This window comes from Bombus pascuorum, chromosome 1 (assembly GCF_905332965.1).
Source record: "Bombus pascuorum chromosome 1, iyBomPasc1.1, whole genome shotgun sequence".
Classification (NCBI taxonomy): Eukaryota; Metazoa; Arthropoda; class Insecta; order Hymenoptera; family Apidae; genus Bombus; species Bombus pascuorum.
The window spans coordinates 20,572,517-20,584,892 of NC_083488.1; the positions used below are offsets into that span (position 1 = coordinate 20,572,517).

Sequence of the window (12,376 nt, forward strand, 5' to 3'; positions counted from 1 at the left end):
ATTACCTCATTGCCACCAACATATTAACAATAATTTAAAAAATCCCTAGTTTCATTTTAATCTGTTCAATTATATGTAGTTATATAGTATATTAATATTATAATATAAGATTATTAGATTCTTTTTACAATTTTATTCTATCGTATATTTATCTTTTCATAAATATTAAATAATTACAATATCTATAAATTAATAATACAATTTCAAAGTTTTATTAAGATTTAAATGTTTTAAATCTGATCTATTTCTTCCAATAATGACAAGAAAAATTATTTTATTAGTCGATGAAATATCATTTACTATCATTGTTATTAAAAATTTTTAATTTTGATTGATTTAGTAAAATTTCTAAATATGTATTAAGATAACTGAACTTGGTATATTTTAGATTTAAAAATATCTCGGCTTTCTATTTGTACATCATACACATGTTGGCGATAGGCAATAAAAGGGTATAAATGTCAACGTGTACATATCTTGTGTGCATACTTACCATTCCTTTTTTTCTCTTTTTTTATTTTAGTAAAAATAAAGAAAAAGGTAAAATGAAAATATTTATATATTTGAAAAAGAACATTACAGTTAGTATTATGTATTACTGTAGATATAAATCCTACGCACATTTTATTTTTATTGCTAAATATAAAATTTTTACTTACATACTTTACTTAAACATTAATCATATATCACATAATCATAAGGAATACATTCGTTTAACATAAATCTTTTATACTCTGAATAATTGGTATGTTTTATAATATTTCATATACTATACATTTGTTCTTAAATCACAATATGTATTGTGTATTGTTACATTGATTTATAATTATTGTATTATTTCTTTAAATGTTATACTGAATATGAATTAAAAAATCAGGATTACATTTGACAAATAGTATTAAGCTTTAGATTTGTTAATGTTTTGTAAATATATTTATAATTTATTACATATAATCAAAGATTTATAATTAAATATATATATTTGATACATATACATATACATATGTTCAACAATTTTCTAATAAATTTTCTAAAATGTAAGTCATTAATAACATTACATTTATAAATTTAATAAAACATCTTATTTTGTAGATGAAATAATCCATTAGCTTTTATATTATAAAAATTGTTATAAAAGACATTATATGATGGAATTACAACAACGTAAGTCTATACTTTTAATATAAGAAATTGTAATAAATAAATTTAACATAAAATTAAATTTAGTATGTCTAATGGATTAACTAATATATTGATTCCTTAATCATTCTCTGATATCTTTTTCTTAATTTATTTTACAGGAAGTGCTCAGACATTAAAATACATTAGTTTAATTACACTTACATTACAAAATGCCCTGGTTGGGCTTAGTATGCGTTATGCGCGTACAAGATCAGGAGATATGTTTCTTTCATCAACTGGTATATTACATTTTTTTATATAAATTAATTATTGTATTTATTATTTTTATTACATTCATGTAAGTTATTAATGTATAATAATTAAATGTTATTTCAGCGGTAGTTATGGCGGAGGTTGTTAAACTTTTAACATGCCTAGTATTAGTTCTTGTTGAAGAAGGAAACTTTCCAAAATTTTTTGATGCCCTAAAGTCAACAATCATAAAACAGCCTGTTGATACTCTAAAAGTATCTGTGCCATCACTTCTATATGTTGTACAGAATAATCTTTTATATATATCAGCGTCTAATTTAGATGCAGCAACTTATCAGGTATATCCAATACTTAAGTATATATTTGATATTTTTCATCTATTAATATTTATTACATATTTTTTATACATACTATTCCTCAGGTAACATACCAATTAAAAATTTTAACAACAGCATTTTTTGCTGTGGTAATACTACGAAAGTCTTTAAAGAATACTCAGTGGGGAGCTCTAATATTATTAGTCATAGGTGTAGTATTAGTACAACTAGCACAAAGTTCAGATACTGCTTTACCATCTGGTATAGAACAGAATCATTTACTTGGATTCTCAGCTGCCTTAAGTGCATGTTTTCTATCAGGGTTTGCAGGGATATACTTTGAAAAAATACTAAAAGATTCAGATATATCAGTATGGATGAGAAATGTTCAATTAAGTTTACTATCATTACCTTTTGGATTAATTACATGTTTTGTAAATGATGGTGAAATGTTACGAAAACAAGGCTTCTTTTTTGGCTATGATCTATTTATTTGTTATTTAATTGTACTTCAAGCAGGTGGAGGTCTTATTGTTGCAATGGTAGTTAAGTATGCAGATAATATACTTAAAGGTTTTGCCACCTCTTTAGCCATTATAATTTCTTGTATAGCTTCTATATATCTTTTCGATTTTAACTTGAGTTTCCAGTTTTCTTTAGGTGCAATTTTAGTAATATGTTCGATTTTTATGTACAGTCACCAACCAAAATCAACATTTGTCGATAAACATTCTCGAAGTGATAAAGTTTAATGTAAATTAAACTAAACTTATTTGTAAGATGAAAGTGATATTTCCCAATTCAGCAAGTGTTTTAACATGTTCATTCAACAACATAATTTAATACATTTCTTCCATATAAAATGGGAATCTCTCTCTCATATGGTTTACATATTAGTATCTATATCATATCACATACTTTATCAGTATTCTATTATACCTTTTAACAAGAGGTATAATGGAATTGATCAAATATATAGAATTTCCTAATATTAATCATGATCAATAATATAATTTATTGATAGTTCAGAATAATTTCATAAGAAAATACAATTTACTAATGGACCATATGCTAGAGAGAAATAAGAATATATAAATACATTATTGAATAAATTCTATGTTAAAATTAATTAAGATCAAGTAAGCATATATTTATATCAAATTAAAAAATTAAATACATCAATATATAAAAATATTCCACCTAAAATATATCTTAGACATTGAGATATATTTTTAAAGTATTATATATAAATAATTTTAATTAGAATGCATATAAAAAACAATAAGATTGTTTCCTTTTAATTTATATATTTTTATACAATGTTACAATGTTTGATTATAGATATAAGTATACATATGTATCAACAAAACTGAATTCACTATTATTGTACTTAAGTTTTAATAAATATGTCTTATAATGCGTACGTAACTTATATATTAAAATATATCTACTTACAATTTTAAAATATAATGTAAATTGTAGACTAAAAAAGTAAGGAACAAGATGAAATAATTTTTAATTTCGTAATGCATTTAAACTATAAGGGAAAATACGTTTGGTTACAAAAGAATCAACATATGTACTTCTGTATAGATCTTATCTCTTATCGTTACTAAGGTCATTACATATAATAGTTACAAATAATAGATACTGATTTCAAATTATTTTAAATTGTAAAATATGAAAACCTATAATTAAATAATATTTATATAAATATTACTATATTATTAAAATTATAAATCAATAGAATTTTGTTTAAATATTTGAATAATATCGATTTCAGATACAAAGGATCGATAATAAAAGTTACGTAATGCAAGTAGTGTTGGAAAAAATTAAGCGGTAGTGTTATACAAGTTGGCAAGCGTGTACAGTATCGCTGAATGCTGAATCGCTGCAGTGTAAGAAGCAGAATTTTCGATTTCCAGTCGGTATATAAAAGTAACGATAAGAATGAGCGAGCCTCAATCGAAGAAAGTCAAGATGACGAACTCATTGACACAACTAAAAGAAATCACAACGATTGTTGCTGATACCGGTGATTTTCAAGGTAAGTAATAAAATAAGTTTTAAATAAACGGGTTTGCACCTAATACACATACGGTCAAAGGTGAAGGTGACTAAAAAAAAGTATGGTAGGGGTACACCAATAGCGCACTTTTAATTTATCATTTAAACATCTTGTTACTTGAAGAATAAATATTTTTTATATATCTATTTTATTGTACATTCATTTTATAAATGCATATATGCATAAACACTATGATAGAATACGCAATACTTCATTAGAAAATTGATATTAGTTTAAAGTTTAGATTACGTTATGCACACAAGAGTAGGGGAAATTACAAAATCTTCCGATCTTACGATTGCTTTTTTTTTAATAGTTTCATAACAATGCTATTTATACTTATCGATATTTTATAAAAATGTAACAAAAATAAAATGTAACTAAATTATTATTCTTTATCATCGTATATTTTAAAATATATAAATATATAAAATATATTTTATATTACAGAGTACATTATGTGATTTTATTGTAATTGTTATACCATTAAAATCATTGTATTATATCATAATGAATAATTTATAATATATGTTAAAAAACCAAATTAATTGCATACAATTTTAATTATGTATTTAAAAAGTAAAATAAGTAGTTTTAGTTTGATTCATTTTATTATAAACCTTTACTTTATAAACCATTCCTTTTAATACTATGTAGATAATATTTTGTTGAATTAAATAAAAAAATTTCTATTTATCATGTAACTTAAACCATAAGATATGTATGTATGTATCTATTACCTTTGACCTGTAGATGTAAGTGATAACTCTTGGAATATATAATAAGTAAATACTTATATATTTTATATATATATATATATAAGTAAATATATATAGATGTCTTACACTAAAATATATGTTATTACAAACTAAAATAAATGTATTATCTTATTATCATATAAAATTTTTATTAATGCATTAATTTATTATTTCATTATACTTTTTAATTGTTTTTAGCTATGGAACAATTTAAGCCAATAGATGCAACTACAAATCCTTCTTTGATCCTTGCTGCAGCTAATCAAAAAAAATATGCTCACTTAATAGATAAAGCTGTACAATATGGAAAAAAGGCTGGACCGTAAGTATATTATAATATTAAACTAACAAATTGAAAGTATAGTTACTATAATAAATATTTTAAATAAATATGCTACTTTTACTATTACTTAAATGCCCATTATTTTACAAATTTTTAATATATATTAAATTTGTTGTCTTATTAAAATATTAGTACTAAATTATGAGATATTTATTTTAACACATTAAAGAAAAGTATATTTTTTAATACTAATTTGTAAAAATTAGTACACTGAATTTTTTATAATTTTCAATTAATAACTATTATAATTAAAAAATATATAAATGCTCGTTTTAGTAGATAGATTTGTAGATATAGAATCTATAGTACAGTAAAAGTTAATTTAAGACATTATAGGAATTATAAGGGATAAAATGATATACGTGAACAGAATAGTATACATATCAAGAAATATAAAGGAATTAAAGTAAATCTGTATGAAAATGTAGGAAATTCTATGAAGATTAGTATTAGGAATGGGAGAATATTAAAATTTATAAAAAAGAAAAATAGAAGGAAGTGTATGCAGCAAAAGGTATGAAAGAAAAAAAGTATCCACATGAAATTATAACTGTGGTAATAATTAATATAATAATTTTATGACTTACGTGGCTTCTTAATTAGAGAAATGGGAGACTTATAAACTAATGTATTTGTTTCAGTAATTTGACAGAACAAGTTGAAGCAGCTTTAGACATTACATGCGTTCTTTTTGGTAAAGAAATCTTAAATATTATACCTGGTAGAGTTTCCACGGAGGTAGATGCTAGGTTGTCTTTTAACAAAGAAGCTAGCATTGAGAAAGCCAAACGGTTAATTGCTTTATATGAAGAACTTGGTGTAAATAAAAATCGTGTGTTAATTAAGCTTGCTTCTACATGGGAAGGTATTCAAGCAGCAAAGTAAGCTGATCTCATTTTTATTATCAATCAGCTGTTTAATAAAAAGTTTAAACTCAAAATAGTGCAACTCATTTGTGTATAGAGAACTTGAAGAGAAATATGGAATCCATTGTAATTTGACGCTTCTATTTTCTTTTGCTCAAGCAGTTGCATGTGCAGAAGCAGGTGTTACACTCATATCACCATTTGTTGGTAGAATTTTAGATTGGTAAGTTCAACATTATTTTTTATAAGTATTAACAAGCTGTACAAACGAAGTGATTTGTTAGGTACGTGGCAAATACAGATAAAAAATGTTATGAACCTAAAGAAGATCCAGGTGTTATATCTGTAACAAAAATTTTTAATTACTATAAAAAGTTTGGATATAAAACAGTTGTCATGGGTGCCTCATTTAGGAACATTGGTAAATATAAAGATTAATATTTATTAGGGGGTTAAGATCATTTTAAAATTAATTATAGTTACTAAAACTAGAGATTGTAATGAAAATTATATTATATGATTTTTTCATTAAGGTGAGATAAAAGAATTAGCTGGCTGCGATTTTCTAACTATAAGCCCCAAGCTATTAGAAGAATTGGAAAAGAGCCATGAACCATTTCGCAAAGTACTTACGCTAGAAGCAGCAAAAAAATCTGATCTTCAAAAGACCAGTTTGGATGAAGCTGAATTTAGGTGGCTTCTTAATGAAGATCAAATGGCAACAGATAAATTAAGCGAAGGTATTCGAAAATTCACAGTGGATATTCGCAAATTGGAGAAGCTATTGCATGCAAAGATACAATCTTAAATATAATCAAAATACTTTTCTTAAACATACTTATGTGACAAATGTTTTATCGTAAATATTGTACACTATAATACTAAAAAATAATTATTATTTCTAATGTTAAGTTTTCAATATGTAATACATTCCACTGTGTATCTCCACAATACATAAACAATGTACAAATGAACATAGAAATTATACTTCTAAAATAAAAATGGGATATTAAAAAAGTACATACTTATAAAGATTTATTTCAGGAGTTTAGTTTATTTATTCCTGATAAAGTATATCAAGACACCAAAATAGTGCACGTGATTAATTGCATGTAATTATTTAATTAGTTAGGAAATCGAAATAATACTATATAGAGAAGATTTCTGAAAATTAAAGCATTAATTTAATCCTAGAATAGTTAAGCAATTCGCCTTGTAGATTGAAAGATTTAATTTTTTAATTTTGTCCTAAAGAGGTTAATTCTGTTATTCCATTGTGAGATGGTTATAATATTTCATAGCCTACGAGTATTGTCCACGTTAATTATTCCTTTTATGATCCTTTTAGAAATCGCGAAAGGAAATGATTATTGAAAACTCGACTTTTAGCGGTAAGAAATAACAAATGTTTTATTAAATAAGGAAACGAACTAAACAATTACAAGAATTACAAGAAAGAAAACACAAATGCTATGAATTCGAATTAAATGATAGACTCCAACGATCATGTAAACAGATCTCTGCACTCGCTAGGGAAAATTATTCAAAAATTGTATCACGTGTAATCGTAAAACATCAATATGGACGGTCAACAAAGTTCGCATTCTTATGAGATAGATAGAAAGAGAACATTTCTGTTTCTATCTAAGACACTCATAGCATATCACGTTGCGTAGAACGAGGATCTTGCAATGGTGATTCGATGTGAATTTTTCATAACTAGTCATGACCCAATTTTCAGATACTCAGTTTTCCTTAGGCTTTGGTATATGAGTGTCGAGACCTATTTATATGATTATGACATAGTCCACAGCTTTGCATCGTACAGTAAATATGTAAATATAACACCGATCAATGAACAGCGTCAGTGTGCATGCCTAATTAGACAGGGACAGAAAGGGTCTCTTAGTAGCGATCTCTTTCTATTCTCATATCGTATCCACTTACATCGTAACATATGACTCGTGTAGCTGTATATCTCTATGGTCACTTGTCGCTCTTCTGTATAATCACGGTCTCAAAATTTCAAATTATTCAATTTTAAATCTATAAACACGAACAGAATGCTCCAGCACTCCATGGGCATGACAACCAAGCTTGAATGCCATAAATTTCTGAACTGCCCATATGTGCGAGCGCCTGTATCACAGACCCGCCAATTGGACGATTTTTTAAATTTGCTTATAACTAAGAAACCAGGGAGATTATTTAAATAAAACCAGATAAAGTTTGATAAAACTAATCTCAATTAATTCTTTAAGTTCTAAACTTTCATTTGAGCCCTCATAAGTTAAGAAATTTTGTCTAGAAGCCAAAAAATTTAAATTTCTTAATTTTGCTACTTATTGATTCAATGTAATTAAATATTATGTATGTATACTTCAGATTCAAATATCACAGGATTAAATAATGGGCACGATATGTTTAAGGTTGTTGAATTTTGTTTATAATCTACAAAGATATTGAAGAATAAATATATAGTATAAATATATGTATAGACCTTATAATTTCTTTAAAAAACGACCATGAAAGAAATAGTTATAGTTTATTTTCTCATCCGGCATTCATCGAGCAGGTATTTATATTTTTTGTCTTAACAGTACCAAAGAGGAAATTTTCTCTCTGATAGTACCTTGTTCGTGAAAAAAGACTATTTTTACCGTTGCATATGGTCCTTGAAATACTGTAATTTTGTCCTGAGAAGTTTTTTTATACAACAATAAATAAAGCAAATATTTAGGTGATCCCATTTAACTAGACCACTCTATATGTTCTAAACATACGAAAATAAATATACGAAATGAAGTAATTATGATGTATGTTATCCTGAAAATAAACCATTAAATTAAAATAAATTGTATGGAATGAATGTGAATTCTACCCTAACCTTGTTCAATTAATCGAAATTGTACTGCAACGTTTCTAACCTCGTTTTATTATTAATCAAATAATTATATTTCTCAGGTTGATATTAAATTTTCTAAAATGCCAAAAAAAAAGACAGGACAAAGACGGAAGGCTGAAAAACAAAAATTAAGGCAGAAAGAAATTAGAACCGCTAAAGATCAATTAGATTTAGCTAAATTTCCATGCAATGCAGTAATGGTAAGTATGATATATTATAATATACATCAGTATTATCATAATTTAACGTTTTTACAAATAAATACCGAAAATAAATCCCAATTTCACAAATATATTTTTTATATCATAAAATTTCAAATATATTAATTATTAATATTATCAATTGGTAGAAAATATTTAAAAATAGCCTATGTCTCATAAGCAGAGTATCAGTGTTTCTATATATCACACTTATATCTAATTTTTAATAAAGGAATGCGACAAATGTAGCAAGAAACAAAAAAGTAGAGCCTTCTGTTATTTCTGCCAAAGTGTACAACGATTACCAATGTGTGCTCATTGTGGAAAAATAAAGTGTATGCTAAAAACAGGAGATTGTGTTGTTCGTCATCCTGGTGTGTTTAATACTGGATTGGGTATGGTGGTAAGTACATGTAACTTACATATAATTGAATATATATATATAATTACTTATAATTAAATATAATAATTAAATATATTATACAGTATAATAAACTATAAGAGTACAAGTAACAAACACAAATTTTTAAAGGGAGCCATATGCGATCATTGTGAAGCATGGGTTTGTCACGGAAGACGTTGCCTTACAACTCATGCATGTATATGTCCATTGATAGATGCAGTTTGTCAAGAATGTGAAAGAGGTGTATGGGATCATGGTGGTAGAATATTCCGATGTTCATTTTGTAATTGCTTTCTTTGTGAAGATGATCAATTTGAACATCAAGCATCATGTCAGGTTTTGGAGGCAGAAAGTTTCAAGTGTAAGAATATAAAAGAGATAAAAATATGAGTATAAATATATTTTACGTATAATTATATTAGTGTCATAATTTTTGGTTTATTGTAAATAATCAATATTTTTAGGTCAATCATGCAATCGATTAGGACAATACTCTTGCTTAAGATGTAAAACATGTTATTGCGAGGACCATATTAGAAGAAAAGGGTTTAAGTATGAAAAGAACAAACCTATACCTTGCCCCAAATGTGGTTTTGAAACATCTCAAACAAAAGATCTTAGTATGTCAAGTAAGTAATATATTTAGTTCTAATACTACTTTTTTATATCTACATTTAATTAAAAAGTTATAATTTTTAGTAACTATTCTCAAAATTATATTTTCTATTCTATTGTAGCAAGAACTCATAAATTTGGCAGACAAGGTGGAACATACGAATCTGATGATGAAGGTGGATATAATTATTATGGTAAAGGTCTTAAGTATTTTAACGTTTGCTTATTGTCTTTATAGCCTGCTATATATCATTTTTTGTACAGGAAATCAATCACAAGACTATATTCCTGAAAATCATACATCTTATCAGGAAGATGAAGATGAAGATGATGATAATGAGGATGTTGATGATGATGATAATGATGATGACGATGACGATGATGATGATGACGATGATGATGACGGTGATGATGAAGGAGAAGGAGAGAGGGGAAATGAGTTAATAAGTGAAAATCAAGAAAATTGCAATAATAAATTGCATCAAAGTATTAATAAAAATGTTTAGCAAAAATTTAAATTTTGCAACTAAATGTAAAAATGGAAAAATAAATATATCACTTTGTTGTCTTTATAACAAATTATAAAATGCTATTCTTTAATATGAAAAATTGTATATCGAATATCGATATAGGATAAAGCTAATTGGGAAACCTAATAGTTCCTAACTATTAAATAATAATACATGAAAATATTAAATTTCTTATATCGGCTTTATGTAAAATAATCAGAAATTTTACAAAGCAATGAATATGGATGTATTACATATACAGAAATGTATGTTACACACGCAATGAGGTATATTCAGATGGAAATGCAAAAGTATGAGAGCCAAAGGCATTAACACTTGGCAAAAGTCCAGTGTTTGGAATAATATTCCATGATAATGTCAATGTTACATTCTTATTTCCCCTAGAAAAAGAAGCAAACATTAGGTTAATTTATAAAAATTTATAATTTCTTCGATTAAAAAATTCTACTTATAATTATTAGAAAAAATTACCTTAAACCATTACCATCATCCCAAAAGTAATATTTTGTATTCATATTTTTAAAATCAAATACTGCATTATCCCCGCGCAGTATTATTTTATCCCATAACACTACCTAGGATACAAAAATATTTTAATATAACATACAAAATGGATATGATTATAAACTAAAAATATTCCTACATTACAATATTTATGTTATACCTGATTAAAACCATTATTTTCTGTTTGATACTCTGCTGTGAGATATAAAAATAATTGTTTAACATTCCAATTAAATAATGGAGTCAGATGTATATATACTAATATGTGTAAGGAAATAATATATGTTATAATCTTATATTATTATAAAGAGATAAAAATTAATATAAATATAAACAAAAATAAATAAAAAAGCTTGATAAATATTCCTATTGATATAAGTAAGCTTAAAATATAAGAAATAAAAATATTCAAAAGTATAATAGACAAATATTTATATAATAAAAAAGGATATCAGTTTGTAAATCAAATGTTAAGTATCCCAAGTCATTTTTTTCTCTTGAAGCACTGTAATCTGCTACATTTTTCCTACAAAATAAGACGTGAATAATTATTAATATATTTATTTTCATAAATAAGTAAATAGTATTAATTTTAACCATTTATCAGTAAATATTAATAATTTTGACCAACAGGTTTATATTGTACAGTTCTTCATAAGGTCTTCAATAAAAATGATATTCAAATAATATTTTCATAATATATCATATAACATTTTGCAAAAAAATTTATATTACGCCGAAATAAGTTTTATATTATAGTAGATACATAATCCAGTAATGAAAAAGTCAGATATAATAATTTGAGATGAAAAATCGTGAATAAATAAGTTTATCTTTTTCCTGAATTTACTCTTATAATATCTGCAAAATAAATTTACTATACTTACACAACTACTTTTACAGTATTTAAAGTTGCATTTGCTCTGTAATCAATAAATACAGTAGAGAGAAAACAACAAAATGTTAAAGACGCCGCAACAGTCAAAGTATATGCCACAATAGCATTACCTCGCGTAAAAACGGTATGCATTATTACGTTTTAATATTGATGATTAGGGTATACAAAATTCGTATTTAATAAATTAGTTAATCGAATTATGCATTAAAATATTTTAACCAAAATCATCGTCACCTCGATTTCGATTTTCAACGTCAGCACTTCGACACAATGGAACACCGGGTTGGTGTTCGAAAATATACCGAATAATGTACCGTGTTCACAAATAAAGTAAATTTTACTTTAGCAATCAATGTTAGTTCAAATTACGTAAATTTACTTATTTACTGTTTCCATTTTACAGAAATGCTTACAGTACATATTTGTAAACAATTAATGTGAGACTGTTGATAAAAATATTAATTATTACAATCTATTGTTTAAATTATATCTTTATTAAAATCCATATTAGCTTCATACTAAGGTAAATGAGAGCATTAACAAGTAGGAAAATAAATTTTATATAGTATGT

The 12,376-nt window shown here is 25.4% G+C and overlaps 4 protein-coding genes across 6 annotated transcripts; 3 read left to right on the forward strand and 1 right to left on the reverse strand.

Moving 5' to 3' along the window:
- The first annotated feature begins 47 nt into the window (after nucleotides 1-47).
- On the forward strand, nucleotides 48-3,132 carry LOC132907847 (UDP-galactose translocator). Of its 2 annotated transcripts, none has more exons than XM_060961289.1 (5): nucleotides 48-540; nucleotides 1,093-1,164; nucleotides 1,302-1,421; nucleotides 1,519-1,733; nucleotides 1,817-3,132. In XM_060961289.1, the coding sequence occupies exons 2-5, from the start codon at nucleotides 1,146-1,148 to the stop codon at nucleotides 2,462-2,464; spliced, it is 1,002 nt and encodes a 333-aa protein (XP_060817272.1). In that variant the 5' UTR covers nucleotides 48-540; nucleotides 1,093-1,145; the 3' UTR covers nucleotides 2,465-3,132. The 2 variants fall into 2 exon arrangements, with proteins under 2 accessions (XP_060817272.1, XP_060817279.1); XM_060961296.1 differs by lacking the exon at nucleotides 48-540 and adding an exon at nucleotides 571-745.
- Nucleotides 3,133-3,549: 417 nt separating this feature from the next.
- On the forward strand, nucleotides 3,550-6,655 carry LOC132907862 (transaldolase). Its single transcript, XM_060961309.1, has 6 exons — nucleotides 3,550-3,762; nucleotides 4,740-4,863; nucleotides 5,526-5,765; nucleotides 5,848-5,973; nucleotides 6,035-6,171; nucleotides 6,284-6,655. The coding sequence occupies exons 1-6, from the start codon at nucleotides 3,666-3,668 to the stop codon at nucleotides 6,556-6,558; spliced, it is 999 nt and encodes a 332-aa protein (XP_060817292.1). The 5' UTR covers nucleotides 3,550-3,665; the 3' UTR covers nucleotides 6,559-6,655.
- A 1,629-nt stretch (nucleotides 6,656-8,284) lies between these two features.
- LOC132907839 (zinc finger protein 330 homolog) lies at nucleotides 8,285-10,718 on the forward strand. Of its 2 annotated transcripts, none has more exons than XM_060961277.1 (6): nucleotides 8,285-8,855; nucleotides 9,088-9,258; nucleotides 9,388-9,619; nucleotides 9,723-9,887; nucleotides 9,996-10,049; nucleotides 10,138-10,718. In XM_060961277.1, the coding sequence occupies exons 1-6, from the start codon at nucleotides 8,736-8,738 to the stop codon at nucleotides 10,377-10,379; spliced, it is 984 nt and encodes a 327-aa protein (XP_060817260.1). In that variant the 5' UTR covers nucleotides 8,285-8,735; the 3' UTR covers nucleotides 10,380-10,718. The 2 variants fall into 2 exon arrangements, with proteins under 2 accessions (XP_060817260.1, XP_060817250.1); XM_060961267.1 differs by having other exon boundaries at nucleotides 8,289-8,855; nucleotides 9,996-10,067.
- Nucleotides 10,576-12,115, reverse strand: LOC132907918 (signal peptidase complex subunit 3). Its single transcript, XM_060961378.1, has 5 exons — nucleotides 11,795-12,115; nucleotides 11,360-11,433; nucleotides 11,068-11,156; nucleotides 10,875-10,978; nucleotides 10,576-10,783 (listed from the first exon to the last, which is right to left on the reverse strand). The coding sequence occupies exons 1-5, from the start codon at nucleotides 11,935-11,937 to the stop codon at nucleotides 10,654-10,656; spliced, it is 540 nt and encodes a 179-aa protein (XP_060817361.1). The 5' UTR covers nucleotides 11,938-12,115; the 3' UTR covers nucleotides 10,576-10,653.
- Between the last annotated feature and the right edge of the window lie 261 nt (nucleotides 12,116-12,376).

Coding starts and splice junctions, on each gene's coding strand:
- LOC132907918 (XM_060961378.1), bottom strand. CDS start 11,937: ATGCATACCGTTTTTACGCGAGGTAATGCTATTGTGGCATATACTTTG. Junction 11,157..11,359: donor AACATTTGATTTACAAACTG/ATATCCTTTTTT, acceptor TAGTATATATAC/ATCTGACTCCATTATTTAAT. Junction 10,784..10,874: donor GATGATGGTAATGGTTTAAG/GTAATTTTTTCT, acceptor TTCTTTTTCTAG/GGGAAATAAGAATGTAACAT.
- LOC132907862 (XM_060961309.1), top strand. CDS start 3,666: ATGAGCGAGCCTCAATCGAAGAAAGTCAAGATGACGAACTCATTGACA. Junction 4,864..5,525: donor TATGGAAAAAAGGCTGGACC/GTAAGTATATTA, acceptor TATTTGTTTCAG/TAATTTGACAGAACAAGTTG. Junction 6,172..6,283: donor TGCCTCATTTAGGAACATTG/GTAAATATAAAG, acceptor TTTTTCATTAAG/GTGAGATAAAAGAATTAGCT.
- LOC132907839 (XM_060961267.1), top strand. CDS start 8,736: ATGCCAAAAAAAAAGACAGGACAAAGACGGAAGGCTGAAAAACAAAAA. Junction 9,259..9,387: donor ATACTGGATTGGGTATGGTG/GTAAGTACATGT, acceptor AAATTTTTAAAG/GGAGCCATATGCGATCATTG. Junction 9,888..9,995: donor AAAAGATCTTAGTATGTCAA/GTAAGTAATATA, acceptor ATTCTATTGTAG/CAAGAACTCATAAATTTGGC.
- LOC132907847 (XM_060961289.1), top strand. Junction 1,422..1,518: donor TATGTTTCTTTCATCAACTG/GTATATTACATT, acceptor ATGTTATTTCAG/CGGTAGTTATGGCGGAGGTT. Junction 1,734..1,816: donor TAGATGCAGCAACTTATCAG/GTATATCCAATA, acceptor ACTATTCCTCAG/GTAACATACCAATTAAAAAT.